At 33.3% G+C, this 22,993-nt stretch overlaps 1 protein-coding gene across 1 annotated transcript; it reads right to left on the minus strand.

Annotated features, from left to right (window-relative positions):
- Positions 1-5,762: 5,762 nt before the first annotated feature.
- LOC118184212 (uncharacterized) lies at positions 5,763-21,173 on the minus strand. Its single transcript, XM_035353848.2, has 3 exons — positions 20,531-21,173; positions 10,692-10,788; positions 5,763-8,384 (listed from the first exon to the last, which is right to left on the minus strand). Exons 2-3 carry the CDS (start codon positions 10,786-10,788, stop codon positions 7,846-7,848), a joined length of 636 nt encoding a protein of 211 aa, XP_035209739.1. The 5' UTR covers positions 20,531-21,173; the 3' UTR covers positions 5,763-7,845.
- Positions 21,174-22,993: the final 1,820 nt, after the last annotated feature.

A 22,993-nucleotide genomic window follows, 5' to 3' on the forward strand; every position in this document is an offset into this window, starting at 1 on the left:
TGCAATTAAAATATGGAAAATCTATCAATAAAAAATGTAATTTATATAATCTTAATCCTGAATAAGATAAAAATAGATTACTTATGCTGAAAGGTAGATCGCAATTCTCTGAATTCCAAGAACAAGGAAATCACCCTTGGATACTCCATGAGAAATCCAAATCTGTTAATCCAAATTATCAGATTTTGCAGGACAGATATTTATCATAACTTCATCGGGTTCAGGAAAAGCCTTTATTGTATTATTTACTTGTGCGGCAATTAGGGCCATCCATTTAGAATTGGTGACAAATTTTAAACACAGAAATCTTTATTCTAGCTCTTCGAAGTTGGATTGCAAGAAGAAGACTTTGTAAAATAATGTATATTGACAGTGCGAAAACAGTTATCAAAGCTGATTCAGTTCTGAAAGAAATTTGGAAGAACATTTCAGAAGGAGGACTTTGAAATAAATGGGAAATTTACTGTACCTAGAGGCCACATGATGGTACGGAAAAGGATTTTCGCATCGTGAAGACACCGGTTCTTGGTAGGACTTGTTTCCCTTCGGAAGAAATGGAAAGTGACGTTGATTAAATTGAACCAATTATCAAGTCTGAACCATAGTGTTATATTTATAAACAGGCGTCCGAACCAGAACCTTTAATTCCAGCCCATTTCTTGGTATGAGAAAAACTAACATTATTCCCTCATGTTATTCACAGGATCTGAATCCAGTAAAAGAATGTTTACCAAACTATTAGAAAATGTGTTAAAATATCGACAGCAAGCCGTTAGTCAGTTTTGGAAACTCTGATGAAAAGAATGCTAGTTTGGAATTGCGTTCTGCGTAGTTCCAAATATTCTGCGAGTCACTCCAACAGAATCCTTATCATTTAAAGTTGGTGACGTAGTTCATAACGAAACGTGACCAAAGCATCTTTGGAACTGCGGATGCGTTTAAGAACTTTCTAGGTTCTAGCTTTGTATTGTATTTTGAATTTGACTATTTGTTTTCCTCTTATATGTAAGTATAATTTAGTTGCATATTGTTATCGAGGAGTTAAAATGCCTACTTTGAAAATGTTGATTATCTAATAATTAATTTAGTTTGCCTTATTTTAAATTTATTGTTTTTTCTAATGGTGATGAGCAATACTGATTGTTCATCCGAGGACAGTGTGTCATGAGACCCGTTTTGGCAGTTAGACAGGCTGAAAGTGCTTGCTTGGTATTTTGCATATTTTGGGGGCAGCCCTGGTGCATTTGTTTAGAACTGTTCCTAGAACCAACTAAAATAAAAATAATAAAAATGTAATTATATAATCTTAATCCTGAATAAGATAAAAATAGATTACTTATGCTGAAGGTAGATCGTAATTCTCTGAATTCCAAGAACAAGGAAATCACCCTTACTCCATGAAAAATCAGCAAATATCTATACCGATAATAGCCTTTCAACTTTACTTGCACTTGAGAACCATCATCATGTCTCACCTCTCATACTCAGTCTCCAACATCTCCTTATGCAACACCCTCATTACCATCTTAATCTAGTCTGGATACCAACAGATAGGATTATTAAAAATTCCACCATTTAAAACAACTGCAATAGATTTTTCAGGACAGATATTTATCATAACTTCATCGGGTTCAGAAAAAGCCTTTATTGTATTATTTACTTGTGCGGCAATTAGGGCCATCCATTTAGAATTGATGACAAATTTTAAGCACAGAAATCTTTATTCTAGCTCTTCGAAGTTTGATTGCAAGAAGGAGACTTTGTAAAATAATGTATATTGACAGTGCGAAAACAGTTATCAAAGCTGATTCAGAATGAAACTGAGGTGGTAATAATAGTGCTGAACTCTCTTTTTGAGAGTAATTTAAAATAGCTAATATGACTTGTAAGTAAACCTGTAAATAGTTAGTGTGTTGATTTATTTGCATACTGAAGTGATTTCTAGAAACGTGTTTACGGTAAAGACTAAATGAAATTTGCTTTGAAGTGCAAAATGATGATTCACTTTGTAAACAGTTTCATAAAATATACGTAACTTGTATGGTATCGAATGCAGTCTAGTTGAAAACTCTTCGCAACCATTCATTTGACATTAATTTTTTCTTTATCCTTATCAAGTATTTCTGCTAGAATTTCAATGAATTTTATAATATGTGTTAAACTTTTCTGACGTAAAATGTGTCATACTTTCATATTTTCTATTTGGGGAACATTTTAGAAAAGATACAGTGAGCTCACAGGCATTGGTTTCTGGAAGACGAGCTGATACGATACGTGATTTTTGAATGTGTTCCTTATCCTAAATCTGATTACGTCTCTAATTTGATAATCTCCTCAATGGATCAAGAAATCAGTGACTATAAGAATTTAAGTAAATCCTGAAAAACAAGTTCTCATCTTTGCAAATGGGAAAATTCAAATATTAATACATAATCTGTTAATATGCATATGAGAATCTAATATTTTTAATCTGAAACTTTTCCAGATGTTTGAACTAATTTTTACATTATTACAACTATTATTTTTCTGATTTACTTGCTTTAATAAAAAAAAAATCAATGCATATGGTATTTTCTCCCTTTTTCTAGCATACCTTCGTGGTGTAACGGTAGCACTCTCGGCGCTATTCGAGAGATCCAGATTCGAGTCCTGATGATGATATTGTTCATTTTTAGCTTCTGTTGTTTGAAAATAATGACTGTACAGTAGCGTCCCTAACTAAAAAGTGGTGGACCATTACCAGTAGTATTTGTCGACTCGGTCCCCTAATCTCCAGTGCTCTTTAAAAGAGAGAGTATATAAGTTATTTACTTCCTCCTTCTAGCATACCTTCGAGGTGTAACGGTAGCACACTCGGTGCGTATTCGAGAGGTCCAGGTTCGAGTCCGAAGAGGGCAGTGCTCATTTTTCGTGTCTCCTGCTTCAAAATAACCTAATGACTTTATAAATTTTCCCATTGGTCTCTGCTCCATCTCTTCACTTGTTAATTTTTTAGCAATACGCCTTTAGAGAAAATTTTATTTTTTTGTTTATAGAATATATTTACAGATACTGGGCAGCAGAATTTAAGAACCCACAGACACCGCACCAGGTGGCGCAGCCCCTAGCGCTAGCTATATGTGTGGAGATAGGCAAAACCGCTCCGCAGTTCGGCACTATTCGCTCACTGAAGAGTTCTTTTTAACGATTCATCTCTCACTAATAATGACCTTTATGAATACGCTTGGAGCAGGCGTGTATCAAGAGCGGTGTGCAAAGATGGGAGAAAAGCAGACAGAATTGAGCAAGCAGTGGGAACGCTGGAATCATTTCAGCCAAACCTCTCACTCCCTGGATTGAACGCCAGAGACAAAATCTTGGCCTGGCTATAATCTTTTACGAGTGATTTCTTTTAACTGTACTTTTGAGATTCCCTAAAAACAACTTTCTACATAGAACAACAATAAAATTCTTAAATAACAAAAAATACTAAAAGTCTGTAGGATTCTCCACTGTGTAATTCTAAGTTACAGTTAAAAGTGAAGAATCTTAAGAACTAGTAAGTGAATAATCGCTTGAGTTCGTGAGACAATATGTAAACTTGGGAAGGGTTAAAAGACCCTTTATTATTCAAATAAGATTTAACAGAACTCCGTCTTGGAGTTGTAGAATAAAGCCGACACTCGGGCTTGAACTTAAGAGACTAAGAATCAAACTAAACTAATCTTAACTGAAGAGATGTAGCCAAAGCTATCATGATTCTAACAGAGTTGGCCCCTTAACGCTAGTTGACTGCGAAGCTATCAAAGGCCTAAAGTACGGCCGAGCGTAATAATAGCTTACGAGAGAGTAGCCTATAAAGGCGGACGCGTGCAGACAGAATAGCTGGTATCTCTCTCACTAAGACAGTGGAAATTTGCGGTTAAATACCGCTCTTCCTCATTAGCATTCAGACATGATTCTAAAACTACCTTCTGGCCGGAAGTGGTAAGTTGAAATTAAGAGCCGATAGAAAAGGAAGTTTAATTCAAAATTTAACTGTTAATACAATTAACATAATCGTTACATAACTCCCGACCAAACTTTAAATAGTCGTTAACGAACTCGAAGACTCGAATAGTCGAAGACCATCTATTGGCTTACTTAACCCTTTCCTTCCGAATACGTGACTTGAAATTTTATTCTTCTTGAAGGTAGAATTCGATGCACTACGCAATATAATTCGATTTACATTCTTTGATTGATTTTAAGTATTTAGTTAGTCGCTGTTTTTTAATTTTCAAGTTAACTTTTATATTTAAATGATGAGATAAAAAATATAAGCATAAATATAATTAATAAAATTATAATTTAATTGCATGAAGTGAAGTTTTCATTTACGCTGTTTATTACGATAAATAAAAACACAAAGGGAAAATGTCATCATTTCATAGTCCCATAGCAAATTTTAAATCTTGTGTCAAATTTAAAGAAGTTATTTACTTCGACCATTATCACTTTTAATTTCAGGTTGTAAGGATTTTAAGTTTTACGGAGGTTTACTTTATTTTAAAACTTTACTATCCTCTCTTATTTTCCACTTCCGGCCAGAATAAACGCGGTTATTTAGTTATGCAAATTGAGCTTGCAAATTGTTAAATATTTAAATATGGCTTTTAACCAAGAGAGAGAGACTTCTCGCTACTTTACCTTCCGCGCGCTCTTCAGTCAGTTTTTGCCTGCCGTTGATTTCAGAACTTAGTTCTCTTTAATACTTGAAGACGTATTGTAGTTCACGCATTCTGCTTACTATATACTGTTACGAAATGTACAGGCGCAGTAACGGCATCTCCGCAAAGCAGTTTTAGGGTTGCTATAAAATAGCAAGGAGGGCAGGGTTGCCACATTTGGCGAGAAATTGCGCGTTTGGCGACAGAATCGGCGATAATCCATGGACGGATTGAGAACCTTCTGGAACGAATTCTTACCGGTTTAGCCCAGAACACAATATAAACTCTGCTGGTCCGCAGTGAGTGTGCCTCGCCTAGAGTGCGAGTGTTTGTCTCGAGTTAGTCCGTGCGGAGTCGATCCAGTTGACAGCCGGGCAGCGAGGGCCGAATGGGTCGTCAAGTGCACCGTAGAAGTCTCTTAGTATATCGCAATTAGTGTATCGTTGAGTGCATCGAGTGTTCCGAGAACGACCGAGCAGAGTCGGGAGCTGTACAATGGTGCTTTGCAGTGAAGCTGTCTCCATCGTTGTAGCCTGATAACTGTAGCTGTGTCGCTGATAGTTCCAGCGAGTGTATAGTAGATCTTCAACGACTGTAAAACGTGACTTTAAAGCTGTCCTGATTTATACCGACCAATAAAAATGTGCGTTTTGATACTTCATCAAGTGACGTCGTTATTCACTCCAAATCTATAATTCCCGTACGAACGTGAAGGAAGAAAATAACGCAACAACTGGTGTCAGAAGAATAATAAAAACGCAACAATACGTAAATGTTTAAAAGTTTCTTCGCGTTACTAGTCTTTGTAAAGTATTCGAGTTTAGTTTTTATTTAATTTAGTTAGTTTGTAGTTTTTATTTTTTACGTTTCAGACCATAAGTACTGGTCTTTGTATCCCGAAGTGCGGGAACAGCTGTAAACTGTGAAGAATAAAAGTTTAGTTAAACCCTTAACCATTTGTGTTGTATCTTTTACAGTTTCTACAAACATAATTTTAAGTAAACTCCATGTTCTTACTCAGGACTCCAGTTATGTTCGCAAAGGCAATAAGAAGAAATTGTAGTCCTGATACGGTTTTCTAAAATGCACAAAAAACAATTTTATTGAATCATGTACTTTACATGACATCAGTACTGACTAGTAAAATCAGTACAATTATCACAAAATCCGCTTGTAATTTGTAATAAAGTTGCAAAAAAGTTGTCTTTGAAAATGTGTAATCGTAACAACATGAATTATTAAAATTATATCAATTTTGCATATAACTGCGATTGTTACAAATATGAATTCTTGTTAAGAAAAGCAATAGAAAATCTACGAGTACCATTAAGTTCTAGAAAAACATTAAAAGATTTGCATAATTAATTTGTCTTTGCACTATTAAGAAAAAATATTTTTAGATGTTATTGGTTTCCGAAGAGGGAGAAACCATACATACATTAAAATTCCAACAACCTTACATATATAAACAGTTTTTTTTTATTTAATTGAAAATATTCGAACCAATGAATCAAACCTTTTTACTTCCTTGTACGAAATAAAAAAGAAGTATTGTAATCGCGAAAAGCTTCAGGCAGCATATTTCAACGAAAATATCCACTTTGACCGCTTTCGAATGCAATTTAACGATGTTTTTGCGTGATATCTGTACGTAAGGACAGAATAAAAGATTCTTTTCCTCCATAAAAACTGCTTTAAAATGAATTCTGAAGAGGATTTTTCGTGGCGTCTGTACGAACATATGTACGTACGTGCGTACGTACGTATCTCGCAAAACTCAAAAACGAGTAGCCTCAGAACGTTGAAATTTTGTATATAAGACTACTATAACATGTAGATGTGCACCTCGTATTTTGGTTTCAATCGGCCGCGGCAAACGTATATAAATATATTTATAAATATATCCACTCTGTTACCCGGCTCAGTGATCTCAGTTGCTTTACTCTTATATGTTTGTAAATTGTACATTTTTTGCTTTAAAAATGATTGAATTATGTTGTTTTTATCTTCCGGTTAAGGGTTTTATGTCTTTTGTAAATCTGTATATATATTTTTAGAATTATCAACAATTTTAAAATTGTTTAAGTGCCGCTAAGCCTAATTTGATGGCGGCCATTGATGTTTACATTTGAAACAGGAGACTAGTGGATTTGTTGCCAAGCTAGAGAAACTTAGCTTCGCAACAACAAAGATAACGCATTCATTTATTATTGCCAATTAAATCATGCTTAATCCATTCTGGAATTTATTCGAGGAAATAAGCGTTTAAGATTTACTTCGTAATTTTTAATACCGATATTTTGAGATTTTATGTATTTTTGCTTTGTCGCGAAGTGAGACCTGAATTAATTGAATGAGAAATACTGAATCGTCTGTGAAAAACTGCTTCTTTTTTGTTTTGTTTGCTTAATTTCTTTTATACATAGTTCTAGCTTTATTATAGTATTTGAATAGAACATGTGGCAACGATTAGATAATTCGTTAAATGATATGCATTTTCTGCATTCTGAGTTATGATATGAACGAAATATAATACTGTTAAGTAAACCTAGCGCCAGAGTGTCGCTATGGTAAACAAAGTGGTTTAAAGAATGCATTTATTCTATTGTGGTTTATGCGCTGTCGGCGAAGTAGGTTAATTCAATCTAATAAGTTTAAATAAAATGAAAGAAAAAATGCGTATAATTTAATATTCCGTACAAGGAAGTGTACACATCAGATTTTTTTTTACATGGTACAGAAACATAACACATTTAAGAAGCTTAATAAATTAACGAAAGTTATTGAGAAATTTAAAAGATGCTAAATAGCTTTGTGCAAAGCATATCACGTTGTTCTTTCTCAACAGAGATTTACCCCTACTTTTGTTTGCTTCAATTTACTTTCAGTGTCTAGATAATTGATCATAAACGCTTTATGTATTTGGGAAATGTAGCATAAATCATTTTGTATTATACAGGGTATTTCCAATAGATTTCAGCGATGCAAGATGTCTTGAACTTAAATCGCAGAACACTTAGTGGTTTTAGGAATGCGATAAGTTTTTATACAAATATATAAATCTGAAATTAATTATTTAGAGCTATTTAATGCTGCAATCTTTCTGAAACCCTCGGAGTTCTGGCGTACTTGTAAATGATGCACCAGTAATTACATCTTATAAATCTAATTTTCTCCATTTGCCGAATTCATCTCTTTCGAACAGATCATTGTTAAGTGTGTGCATGTACATAGACACGTTTTTCTTACCCAAATGACTATACTGACGAGCATATGTAGCTTCGTCTGTTTTAAAATATATGGGAAACGACAGACTGATAACCCGTCGAATTGCGTCCGCCGCTCTTTTGACTTCATATTTGTTTGTATAATCAGCTACGTAACAACAAATTACTCTAGATGAGCTCCCCGAAGAAAATTTGGTAGCTGCCTGAGCTGTGGAGGCTTTAGCCTCTATAATACCTGCATTTTGATAATTATTTAACACGAGGGATTCTATGTTCTGCCAAGCAAGGTCATGATCTGTCAGACTTGTTGTCTCACACTTCTTTTGATTGTTGTAAAACAAAAGCCATTTTCCAACTTTAGTGCTATCTATTTCCATCTCTTTGATATTAGGAGCAAAAGCGTAGATCCATGGTGTCTTTACCTCTCTTGATGGTATACTCTGGTCAGTTACTGTATTTTCTCCAGTCACTGAAAAAATAAAGAATGTCAGTATAAGTCCAAATTCTTTCTGTATTAAGGAAAGTTTATTACTACATTTTTAATACATACGTATACAACTTCTACTGTTGATAAAGCTGAAGACAAAAGACAAGTGTTATATGTAATTATGGATCTTTCAGAAATGTTTCTCATTATAACAATAGAACTTAGGCTTCCGAACGCAAATACGGTATAACAATAAACATACCGACCATGGGATGATCTTTTTTTTCTTTTATGCGGTGCACACGCCGTTAATTCATTATGCCTGTGAATTCTATTCTGCCTTCCGGGGGGCGAGAAATTACAGGTTGCAATTAAAATTCTGCTTCTCAGTGCAGAATACCTGCAGTGCTTCTTCAAATATAATTTTATATAAAACAATAAATGTCAAGCAGATTTTATATTCATATGAGTGTAAAGAAATAGGTAAAATGTAAATCATGCATGCAAAACTTTTCCCATGCTTTACTTTATCATTATATCAATAATAAGGTATACAGATGAAAAGATTTAATGTAAAAATTAGCGAAAATAAGCGAAAATTAGAAATTATTACTAACTGAAGTTTTGTAGAGGGTTAGTAACACTTCTACCAAAGCCTTGCTGTCATAGTGAATGTAGCAGAAGTTGTACCATTTCACTTGGAAGTTGGAATGCTTGGTAGAAACAAGAAAGATGGGAATCACAGCACTTTTTTTCATGAGACTGCTATGCATGAAAATTTGGGAAGATTCTGAGGAATTCACATTGAGGTAAGAATCAACGAGAGCAATCATTTTGGCTTCCAAAAAAACGAAAGCTGTGCATTTTACAACAAAACAAATGCCGTTATTTAAGATCTTCTTACTTCTTTCTGCCCCCAAAAGGCATGGATCTTTGGATGGATTGGATCTTTGGCATGGATCCGATATGTTTGTAAGCGTCTAATGTTTAATTTAGTAGACACAAAAACAGATTATTACTAACTGCAGTTTTGTTGGAAGTTGATAACAACTTTACCAAAGCTTTCCTGTCATGGTGAATGTAAAAGAGGTTGTACCGCCTCACTTGGAAGTTGGAATGCTTGGTAGAAAGAAGAGAGATGGGAATCACAGTACTTCTTTTCACACGGCTTACAATAATGAATTTATACCTAAATTATTAATGAGATTGCAATGCAAGAAAATTTGACAAGATTCTACGAAATTCACATTGAGGGACGAATCCATGATAGCAACAATTTTGACTTCCAAAAACGTTGGAATGTTTGTTGCATTAGGGGCACTTAAAACACTGGCGAGCTGTAAATTCTCTCAAGTAGTTTGGTGGTAGTGGAAGAGAAGCGGCAGACTCAGATCCGCTCCCAGGGATTTGATTTGAGGGCATAGCCCCAACTTAGTATTTAGCCATTCTATAAGTTTGTCTTCGACGCATCAAAGCCGTTTAAATAGAGTTTTATAGTAGGAATATGATTGAGGAACTTGAATTTATTAACAGGTTTAAAGGAAATGAGGAAATTATTTTGTTTGAAGCAGTTAGAAGTTTCGGGGATAGGGATTAAGGATGAATAAATAATACAAACATATGGAGAACATATATGTTATACGCATATGCATAACAGATATGTTAATAGCAAACATATGGGTGAAGCTGAAGCCACGTTAGTTAGAAAAATATGAAAGTTTGGAAAGTACTTTTAAGTACAATTTGGAAATTTTATACTTCTACACATTTTCCCCATCTATGCTTAGCTTACTTCAATCGCTTGAGATGAAATAATAAATAATGCATTAATAATTAAATGGACTGAAATTCTCATTAAAGGTGACCAATTGCATTAACGATAAAGACAAAAAAGAAATGCCTTAGACCCACCTGAATATTAATTTTTATGAAATACCATCCTCACTGCAAGAAATGAAAAATTTAGCATAAAAATTTTCGAAGATGATAAATCAATTAAACAGAGTTGTCGGTCAGGTCTGAAGGAAAATTATATTTTGCTAAATTATTAACTACTGTTTTCCTATATAAAAGTTTTAATGTTGTAGTAAGAAATGGAAAAGTAACATTTTGATTGATGAAGTTTCAAATTATTATAATTTTGTCAAATTAGATATTTTGGTTCTCATCATAAAGCATATTTGATGATCTGATTGGATTAGAGAACGGTCACTTAAGAGAATACCAATGTAATTAATAATATTGAAATTTATCTACTTTCATAGAAATGCTGGTCACTATCAGAGGTGGTCCTCTTATCGATCGTTCATAAGGAGAGTGGTTATTTTATTAGTAAAAATTCTTCCATACCTTCAGTTTGGCTGCTGCTACCGCTATCAGATCGTTTTCGTTTTGCCTGTCTTTCTTCAGAAGTTCCCTCCGTGCAAGTTTCTGCTGATAGATTCATCTGTAAAATATTATAGAAAAGTGCTATATTTTAATACATAGGTAACTATGTAGAAAATGTGCTGTTATTTTTCAAATTCTAAAAGGCAGGCAAAATGTTTAAGAAAATAAAACATGTAAGAAATTAATTCCTAAAATGAACTTAAAATAAGCTGGCCTTTTTTCTTGTTTCATATACTTGTAAAAGTTTCCTTTTCCTTAAACGTAAGCTTACATACATTTCTTTCCCTAAGAAATTTAAGAAGGAATTTGAATGAATATCCACATAAGATCTTTGATAAGGGCCACATAAAGACACACACTCTGTTGGCTTTCACGGGTAAGATTTTCTGTGATATGAAGTGAATTTAAATCAATACATATTCATTCTTGTACAGCTTAGCCGCATTTTACTTACAAATACTTGATTTTGGTTAAAATTTTTTCTTGGATTTTGAACCCATGCTATGTTACATTTCTAATTGCTTTCCTACAAAAGTAAACGTAGATTTGCACTGATATTTTTATTGTAAAATCTATTGAGTTAGAATCAAATCTTATAGTACCAACTCTGCATGCCATACAAGACTTAAAGATACCACTATATGTACATACTGTTGTTACTGTGACTTAGCTCACTTGTTTTACAGTAACATCAGAACAAGCCCACGAAATTCGACGTGGCAAGATTGCGCCTGCCGTTGGCAAGAGCCTTGAGCACCATATAGGTGGCAATACGACTTCGCTCAGTTCCGCCCCCAGTTTTGATGAAGAGCACCCCTGGGGGACGGGTAAGAGGGTCTCCCACTTCACTTTTCCTACCATCAATCTCTCGAGATTACTTTCGGCTCGGCATGTATTTAGAGTGCCCCCACGTCGCAAAGACAATTTACATTTACAAAGATTCATGCTTTCTCCGGGATTCAAACCCGGGCCCTTCGGTACTGCAGTAGTCTCATCTAAGTCTCATCATACCTTCGGGACACATATACATTCTACCTATTTTAGCTTAAATAAGTACGAAAAGTATTGCTTTCTTGAATGTTTCTAAAATTTAAGCAAAATGTACTGAGAACAACGCCGTTTTTTAAATCTAGTAAGTAGAATGATTGATTTATATTTTATTAAACGTCCCTCTCTCCAAGGTGCGGGGGCAGAGTTCGAACCTTTGTGCCTGGTTCTGCGGATGACGGTACTCTTAGTGCCATTTAGTTCGGCGGAAAGAAGAATGAATGTATAATGCATGTACTTATATGACTAATACTGTTGTGACATTTTATTTGAATTTTATTCATTCGCTCGGTTTCCCAATTAAAAAAAACATATGTAAGGAATAAGTAATCAAAATAAAACAAGCAATCACCTCAGTACGAAAATATAGTACATTAGTGCCTTTCCTTTAATATTCTAAGCATAAATTAAACACGGTGTTGCCAAAACGCGAAAAATAACTTTATGGAAAATTACGTTTACACAACCGTTATGAGCGACACCTCCACCCAGCTTTTAATTTGTAGTGGGTGGAACAGAACTCAAAATACAATATACTTAACAAGAAGATGACAACAATATATTTAGTCTAATTACGTAAAAAAATATTCATAACTTGAAGGTTCACAGTTGTCCAACCACATTTAATTTTAACTATGTCATCAGAAATCTTAATGTTTTTACTAGCATGAATCAAACTCTCTAAATCAAGTTCTAACAGCTCTTCAATTTGTATATCAAATATGGGCTTTTAATTTTGAGGAATTTGGTAAATATGCGGTTTTCTCGTTCTTCGCTATACCTATAAACAGTGATTCGTTCTTTCATATAAGTTGTCAAATTTTTGCTGCTGGTGATCGTTCGTTAAATGTTTAAGTTTTAAGTTCTGATGAAATGACTGAACTTTCTTTATTTTGAGATGAAACTTGCGCAGTTGGATGAATCTTCCAACTTCTTCGTCTTCAAAAAAATTCCCACCGCGTTTATTCTAGCGATATACATTCTGATTTTATTCACGTGAGAGTGTCGTTTTTTCCCACCAGAGAGTTTGACATTATGTAAATGAAGTGGACAAGACTTTATGATCTCTCCTGGACCAATCCATCTTGCGACACTGGATGAGTCAGTAATAAGCAAATAAACACAGTTCAGCAATTAAATTAATTCGAATAAGCTGTTTGTTTCTCAGATGCTATCAAACTTGCATGATCAGCAGCTCATTCTAAGTTTATTTTCATTTCCTGTAAATGATTAATAACTGATTGCTTCCGGTTTAAAGATATTGGTATCTCACCACTTCAACTTGACTTCTGAACACTCAGTGGACCTCGTATCTCTTGACCATACATTAACTTGAAAGGAGACACACAGATAGTAGAATTGGGAATCTGTCCATGACATGGCAGATATTCACCCCAATTAGATAGATCCATGCGGATGATATGCAAAGCGGTTTTCAAAGCTCTATTCTATCTCTCTACAAGGCCATTACTAGTTGGATATCTTGGAACTGAAAATTTTGGATGACATCCAACACGCTTCATAAATTGTGTCAGTTGAGAAATAAAGTTGGTCCCTTTATCAGGTTCAATGTTCCGTCTTACTTTCTTTGGGAACATGCAAGGACCTGACTCGGAACAGGGAGCTTACTAAAGCTATGTTCAATAACTGTGGGAAGTAGACAGGATACACAAGAAGGGTATACAAAACCCTTTATTTTTCTCTCTTTACAATAATTTCCGTACTTCGGAATATAAAGACCCACTACTTGTGGTCTAAACGTAAGAATATAAAAATATAACTAAATGCTAACTTAACTTTGAAATAATAAACGTGGAAGATTGGCCTTATATTAACAGGAAGCCGTATGTAGTACAGAGAACTGTTAACACTACAATACGTTTAAAATTATCAAGAGGATTAAACCTCTGGCCTGGAAGGCAACCAGCAACTGAGTAAAACTTCTAAGGTAAGCGGCCTGCTTCGACTAACTCCTTCCTCTCTCTCGCTTGGCAAAAAGCCACAACTTAAGTACTTGGCGTTCGCCAGACAAATTTTGCATAAATAAGTTAACGCTTTTAATTCTGGCCGGAAGTAGAAAATAAGAAGTGATAGTAAAGATTTAAAATAAAATAAACGTTAGTAAAACTTAAGATCCTTACACCTTGATGACTTGTTATAGTTTTCGGAATACCAGTTCTTGAAAATATTCCCAATAGAGTATCACACGCAACTTTTGTTGTTAAAGAACATTGTACGCTAATGTACGCTAGGCTAATAGACAAATGGCACTGCGTATCTAACCGAATTTTACGATGAATCTAAATGCCGCATCTAAATTTCTTTATGTGCGATTCAGAGGTATTTCTGTCTAAATCAACATTAAATCTAATTTAAAAGGGAATTTATTAAAATACCAAACAAATTAATCTAATCTAGAATCTATTTCACATCTCACCAGCAGCAGTCGAGCTGCATTGAAACAAATCGGAAATCAAGTTCAGACTTTATAAGGTATTTCTCCCGACCTCCTGGCACGCATTCGTGCTGTAATCGTCAGCACGCTCGGCACGTATTCGAGAGGTTCAAGTCTCGGCGAGAACATTTCCCATTTTTCATGCCTCCTGTTTCCAAATAACCTGATGTCTCTACAGAGGTGCCCGGAAAAAAAAAAAAAAAAAAAAGAGGAGGTGGTGGATGATGATTTTCCACTACCAGTGTATGGGTCTCATAATCCCCAGTCGCCCTTTAAAAGGGGAGTATATAAGGTATTTCTCCCTCTTTCTTAGCATACCTTTGGTGTAACGATCAGGACACTCTCCGCGTATTCCAGAGGTTCGAGTCCCTGCGAGGGCATTGCTCATTTTTCATAGCTCCTGTTTCTAAATAACCTAATGTGTCTACGACTGTTGCCATTCCGAGGCACAGAAAAGTTTCTATTCAAACCGAAACACCCCGACTCCCTGTTAGACGGTTGTGCAACATCATTTGGGAATGAGAATGGACTGATATTGGAGACGGCTCGACGAAAGATTCCATCTGATGTTCTAACGTCCACAACTCGTACTAGTCCATCCGGGCCAAGAAAGATCTCCTCAACGCGAGTTAGTGTCCACTTCATGAGAGTCTTGTATTTATCCTTCAGGAAAACTAGTTGTCCTGCCTTGAGACTGGATTTCACTTGATTGCATTTTGAACGGGTCTTCAGATGGCTGAGATATTTCACACTCTAACGGTTCGAGAAATTAGCTCTAAGTTTTTGAATTAAAGTCCACCTAGAAGACAAGGACAAAGAATATACAGAATCATATGGTTCTGCTGTCGACAAAAGTGGAGCGGCTGAAGATCCGTTGTATCAGCTTTCAAGTTAGGCTTGGTGATAACTGGTCCCGTAAAGTTCAGTCCTATTTTTGGAAATCAAGATGTAATATGATAGTTCAACAAAAGGGCTATAAGATTGAACATATCAGAAAATTAAACTCTAAGGTTTGATACAAATATTAATCTTTGCAAAATCGTTACAAAAATGTGTGAACACCCTCTGTGGATGTAACTTAATAACTGTCGCAATATCTTACATCAATAGACTCAAGAAAGTCTTAGAAAATGGAATGGGGTGTTCTGGTCAAGCAAAGTTAGAAAGAAAGATAACATTTCAAACATTTTAGTAGCATTTGAACATTTAAGAACTTATCACATTATATAATAGAAATAAGGAAAAAAATGGATACAATTTTCTTTAATAGCGGAAAAAATAAAATAAGAAAAAAAGGGGGGGCGAACCATTGATAAAAAATGGATCATTCCAGTTTCTAAATTTTTTTAATACAGAAATATTATTCATCATTTACTTAATTATACCTCAGATTAATGCAACTGAAAAGATAGTTTTCTGTGTTTCAGAACTAGAGAAAAATTAATTAAGAAATTCAACAGACAGGAAAAGTTAAGGTCTTTAGCAATGCTTGCCATAGAAAAAGCTACTCTTAATTCTCTCTCAGATTAAGAACATATTACTGACAAATTTTCTGAAATGAAAATTTTAAAAAAATATTAATTCATAACTGTAATTTTAGACATTTTTATACATTTATCATGCACACAAGAATCTCTTTTAACGTACAGTTTTTATTGTACTAGTGTTGGTACTATTATTCAAATTTTTAAGTGATATTAGTTAAAATTTTATCAGAAGCAACTAATATGCAGTGATTCACAAAAGTGTTCGTACACTTACGAGTTTCAGTGAAATATTGCTTTATTCATTAATAAAAATTAATATTTGAAAATGAGATTTTTTAATAACATCTATAAATTTCTCTTAGCAAAAATACATTAGTTATTTTATGAACATAGTAATTTTTTTTGGAAAAAATTAATAATAGAAAAATAGCAGAAAAGTTACTACACAAAAACATTTGTGTACTTTAAAGATAGCTGCACATATTCGTTGATTCACTATAAATGGCGAATCACTTTTTAAATTGTTACCACCAAATATTAAAGCCCTGTATTATATTTAAAGAAATTAAAAAGTGAAGAATCTTCATAAACGTATGTATGTTTCTCGCATTGTGATAAAACGATGGTACCTAGAGCCATCCATCCAGTTTCGAGGCAACACTGCATGAAAAAAAAAAAAAAAAAAAAAAAAAAAAAAAAAAAAAAAAACCTGTACAGAAAAACATTTTTATCTCTAGCGCGCGAGACTGTGTATCGGAAATTCTTAAGATATGCTCATTTAAATATTTTGTGATATTGCTGTTAAATTGAATTTTATGGTTCAAGTGCGAAGAATATGCTATTTAATAAATAAAGGTAACACACAAAACATTAAAAAAACGCCTCTTTGGGGGGTAATATAAAATCTGAAAGCTTTCAGATTTTTTGGGGGGTGATATATGCATCAATGTCCTTCCATTCATCCATCATTCTTGTTTTTAATTCGGTTTATGTTTTTATGTTGTGTCTTCGTAGTCTAACCTGTAATTATCTCTAAATACGTTATATCGGGTTTTAATCTAGTGAATGAGGTGGTGCTTTTAGAATTTGTGGATGGTTATAGACACACCAAAGATGAATCTTGAGGACCATGTGCTTAGGATCATTATCCCGATAAAAAAAAAAAAAATGTTTCCAAAGCACAAGTTTTAGGATGATAAACTTTAAATTTCCTTTTAAAATATTTAAATAAAGAGCATGGTGCATTATGCCATCAATAAATACTTAAATTACCTAATCCTGATAACTGACATGCACCCCCCCCCCAAGCAAAAACATTTCCACCGACATGCTTTGCTGTACCAACCAAAGCCTTGAGATTAAGTTCCTCATTTTTTATTCTCCAAAATTGTTGGAGCCAAAAATGTTAAACTTTCTTACATTTGCAAATAAGACATGATTCCAATGCGCTTCGGGCTTATTTACCATTGATTATGGTAAGGGAAGTGAGTGAGTGAGTGAGCGCCACCAAGGAAGACCACTGACTATTTTTTGCAAATACAAAAATTTTTCTTTGAGCAGGGCGCCCATGTAAATCTGACTGAGCTGATCTGATAACTCGTCGAGCAGTTTCAGGTGAAATTGAAGTAAAATATTTTTCAGTAAATTCTCTAGAAATTTTTATAGCACTCATACGTGGATTTTTCACAAATTTTCTAACTATAAATCTTCTATCACGTTGAATTAGTTTCGCCGGACGACGTCTTCTTACTTTATTTTCGATCCAGTTTCCTTCTTTAAAGCCTTTTATCACATACTACAAGGCAGAATGGGATAAATTTACTAATTTAACGATATCCCGGATCTATTTTTCACCCTTATCATGAAAAATGATGAATTTTCGAGAAATATTTGTTGTTTTCTTACGACTACGACAAATTTTTAAATATTAATTAAATTCTATCGAAGTAAGCAAGCAATGAATAAAACCAAACAAATTTTTAAACGTCATTCAAAATAAAAAAAAAAAAAAAGTGTCGGATTATAAATTTTTTTTATGAAATTCTACGAAAATGTTTCCGTGTACGATAACCTTTGTGGCATGTTTTACCTATAACACCATACATTTTGAATTTTAGAAAAAGAAAATAGGTCAGTATTATGAAAAGAAAAGTTTGGTTTTATTCAAAATCACATGGAGATGATATGAAAAAATACTGGGCTTTATAATCGAATTTAACTCCAGGCTACTTTTTCTACAAATTCTTAAAGTGTTTGTTCACTTTTGGGAGCCACTGTAAATAGGAACTAAATTTAAATTTTGTCTAGGGCTTGCTAGACGCTTAACCCGATACTGGGTAACACCAGCGCATACGCAAAAATAAGTTGCACCATTGGGTAATACGAATGATATCTTTGAAAGCATAAAATTTATATTACTCAACGAAAATAAATGTATCACTAATGCAAAGAATTACATATTACAACTTAATCAAATCGAATACATTGAACTTTATTACGTTTTAAAAATAATACGCACATACATCATTGTAAGTAAGGATTTTAATGTAAAACATCAATACTAGAACTAGCCAAACCAGTAGATGGGGCATAGAAGTTTATCAATTTTTTTTTGGAAGCACTTCCGGAGAGAACCCGGTAAATGTAAACATCGCCAACTTTGGCGATAATAGTTCAAACCTGGTAACCCAGCGGATTTATCGTATTCGCATGTTCGAAGTTTGCAACCATTCCTCTTGCGTTCATTTTGTTGAATTATCACTGTCGTTATTCGCATTTGCAGATTTATATTAGTCTTATTTATTATTATTTTTCTGAATTTTTTAACAACGAATAGATAGAAATATTTTCGTAGATAGATGCCGGTTCTTGGTTCGGGATGAAAGGAAGAAAATACGGCGGGAGGGGTGAATGCTAATTTGTAACACGGCTGTTCAGGTTGTGTTCTTAATTATTAACAGTTCTAAGAACCAGCAATTTAAATAACTAAGTAATGCTTTTATTTTTATTATTGGTTATTGTCATCTAAAATTATGAGAATAAATCAATTTTCTGGCGTAAAATTTTAACAAGATAATATATTGTTAATGCTTTTCTAACAATAACCTTTCAGAGGATGGCAGGTGTGACATAAATAGATGATTAAATTGAAATACAAAATATTATTGATTATCTAAGATGACAGAATAGTTTGATGCATCACCATGATCATCAAAATTAGCAAAACACTGCTGGTGTAAGGAATATATTGTTTTCTGTGTTAAATGGAATTTAAGAGAAATTTTTTTCGTTTATCACGTTTAACCGGTTAATTTCAGTACATTAATACTAATTTATGTTTTTCAAATGAATTCTTATTTCCGTTATAAATGCTTATATATTGTCTTATGCTTAATATATTCTTTTCTGTGCTAACTTGAATTTAATACAAATTTATTTAGTATATCACGTTTAACCAGTTAGTTTTACATCTACATGCTTATTATCTGTGAATTTTTACTACCATATGCTTAATATATTGTTTTGTCTGTAAATAAATTTAAATGCACTAAAAATCACGTTTGCGGCTCGGCTCATCGCCGATGAACCGCGAGCTTGGCGAGTAAAAATGCAACGGCGCCAACGGGTTCTCTGCGGATGAAAACCCTTTTTTTTTTTTTTTTTTTTTTTTTTTTTTTTTTTTACACAGCAAAATAGCCTCCGAATCATTGACTGCAGCATTCACACACACCTCTATCATTCTTTATTTGTATCTTACATGCAATAATAACTGCCCATTTCACATTCAGACATTAACTTCACGAAATTACAACCATTTTACCTTACTTGCTCTGAATACACACAGACTTTGCTGTACTTTTGGAAGCAATTCAAACAACCGATTGGTGTAAATTTATAAACATATTAAGGCTTCGTACTGAAAGGAAATTAAATGAAAAACAATATTAAGACGTAAATTATGTTACATCAGTAGCATTGATGATGCGATAAATATGATTTCAAACAGATTTAAAATTAACAGACTACCATTGCATTTCTATGCTTTCTATTAGGGATATGATAAAAAATAAAACTAGAATTTAAAAATATATATTGTATTGTACTTTAGTACTGTATTGTACTAAAAACCCCAATGCTAAAAGAAAAATTAATAGGTTACAACATAAAATTAAAAACTAGATTGTAATACCTCAGGAAATTTTCAAAAAGCTAAAGGAATATTAGAAATTTTTTTTTTAAATACCAAAATTATGAGATAGGAAAGAAACCTGTGGCCTGATTTCGGCGGCCAGCCATATTTCACTTTATCAAGTGGCACAGTTTTCCACAAACCTTTTGTTTTAAGAATTAGGCCTCCAGAAATTAGTGATACCGACAAAAAGTATTTAGATCGAGTTGCTCAAAATGACCATGCCAAACGAAAAAAAAAAAAAAAAAAAAAAAAAAAAAAAACATGCTATCATATTACTTCACCATTAATAAAGCTTACTTATATACTGACAGCAATCATGTATGTTTTGAGTTGTTTTGATTTTAATTAATTTCTAATACTCAAAATGGTGGTACTTTTATAACCATCCACATATGCAATTCTTATATGTATTCTAGTGTTAGTATAACTGTGTATATAAACAATATGTAGGGGCATCTAAATATTCTTTGCCCCAAAGCAGAAATTTTTGACCTTGCTTAAGCAGTGCCTTAAACTTAAAACATCACTCAGAAATATTCTTCAAAAACAAGATGGGAAACAATGATCAAACCTTTCAGAGCAGTTTTTAAATATTAATATAATATGTATCAAAACTTACCTTGTAGCTTGTAACGTTATGAACTGTAAGAGTCAGACGTTCAAACTGACAATGATTTGAGGTAGCCGCTCAAGCTAAGATGACTGTGAAAAAGTCGTTTTTAAGTCTAGAATCAACTCTGAAATTGAAGTTCTACTTCTAGTTACATATACTATTACTGCGGGAGCTATCGCGCTTACACTGAAATCTGCCGCCTAAAAGAAGATGCGCACAAGGACACGTGACGTTGTGTAATACCGGACGTAGTTATCTGATGGAAGAAAAATCGGAGACTGATATTTTGATACTTTAATTTTTTCTGTTATCAGCAAGAATTCTCTAATGCTACTTCCGACACTATAGATAATCTCCGGTGAAGTTTCCACACATATCCAAGAGAAGTTTTCTATGAAAGTCGAAGATATCAAACAAAAGGGAACCCTTGTCTCGGGAGTTTGACATGGAAGATGGATGCCAAGGAAAGTCGAATCGTAGAGAATATGAATTTCATCCTTATGTGACAAAACCGCAAGTTCTCGAAGCTTCTCGCTCCTCCCACTGAATAACTCTTTCTCATTGGTCCTAATAAATGTCAATCACGTATGAATTCGAAATGAAGGAAGTCTTCGGAGTTACCAGAACTTGTACGTTACGCTTATTTTAGTCATGAAAGTTAAATCAAATATCACCAGTTTGTCTAATCTCCGCGTATGTTCTTTGTGCCTTTGAAATTCTTTGCTCATCGATGTTTGTTTAGTTCGAAATTCTTCATAAGCCAATCACTAATTTTACTCCCTTTTATATTACTTTCTTATTTTGTGAGGAGAAGCATTTATATTTTAATGTGAAATAGTATTTTTGGTAATCACTTCGTACTATAATGATAACTCGTAATACCATAATAAATTTTTCAGTAATTCATGAATTAAATGTTTATCAGTACCTATAAAGTATTTTAATATTAATACTGATGCATAAATATTTTTTTAGTTCTCGAACAAATGTAATTTTAAAATATTAGTTTTATTCTTATTCTTAACATTTCACGGTTAGCTTGATTTTTTTTATAATTTGAAAGTTTAGATATTTTTCTCACGTTAAATTCATAAGCTGTGAATGATCAGAATGGATGTTGTCTTGCACCGATTCCAGTAAAGATTTAATAACTCAAAACACGTATGTAATGTTAAATAACAGTTTAATAATTTATATTTATATTAATTTAATTTGACCCAATAAAATTTGTGTGATGGTGAAATATCGTTGATTTTATCTTATTTATCCAGGCTTTTCATTGTAATATATAAATAATATTTTATGAATAAGATTTGCGTTAAAATTCTATGCCTTTTTTACTGTTACTTCATAATCAATAATAAGTTTTATAGGTAAATTGTATATTCTTTTATATGTGGTTAAACTTTCTAAGGAATTAAGAAATCATATTGCACAGCATAAATTTTAAGAAAACTGTTTAAATGTCCGTTAAACTAGCGAATATGATGGTTTGGATTAATTTATGTTATTTTCGCTTTGCGTAAGTAAATAATATTACTGTAATTAAAATTTCTCTTAGAATCTTCTGTTCACTAACTCGTTTAAATAACTAAACTCATATTTATCTCGAGATTAATAAAAAATTGGGTACTTTTCCGTTTCGCCGGCGCAAATCTCGCCAAACAGACTTTATTAGCGACAACGTACAGTATACAGATAAAAAATATTTTAAAAATGTTAGTTCTAAGAATTCTTTTTAAAAAAGAAGGCATAAACATTTTAATATCACTTAAAATTTTATAAAAAGCCAATAAATAAAGGCAACAAATTTGTAAAAAGACATTAATTTAAGAATTTACTATGCTTTCATGGTTCAACATCTTGATTCGCCGATTCATATCACGTGACCCCAAGCGATCTCATCTCACGTAAACTACTCTACAAAAATCTAATGCTCTCAGTAATTATCTACATTAATTTTAAGTTAAATCTTAATTTGGAACACAAGTTTAAATGCAAGAAATATTTCAATTCGTACGAATAGCTTACTCAGAAATTATGTAAAACTGCAGTGCTTTACTTCGCTAATGCATTCTCATTAGAATAGATGAATTTAACCCTTGACTTTACCTTTTCTACATTTTCGGCTTCGGGTAAACGCTGTGATTGCATCCTAATTGACTTAATTACCGAAAATGGCCTTAGACATAAAACTGAACTATCTGATAAAAATTCTATGTAATGATATGCCAGTATTGAAAGAAACAATCAATCTGATAAGAAAAAGCTGCGACTTGTTTTGAAAATGAGGCGTAAAAGGTTACCAGCGAGAATATTCCGTTTGGCATCGGTTGTACCATTATTGGCGACTTTATCGCTTGCGACGGCAAAACGGAAAAGTACCAAAAATTGGAATAAGCTTTAATATATTGGCAACTAAAAGCTGATTATCACTGATTTCAATTTTTTAATTTATCTCTTCAAGTC

This window comes from Stegodyphus dumicola, chromosome 4, assembly GCF_044657685.1.
Source record: "Stegodyphus dumicola isolate Sdum_Otavi_A_Nest chromosome 4, ASM4465768v1".
Lineage (NCBI taxonomy): Eukaryota > Metazoa > Arthropoda > Arachnida > Araneae > Eresidae > Stegodyphus > Stegodyphus dumicola.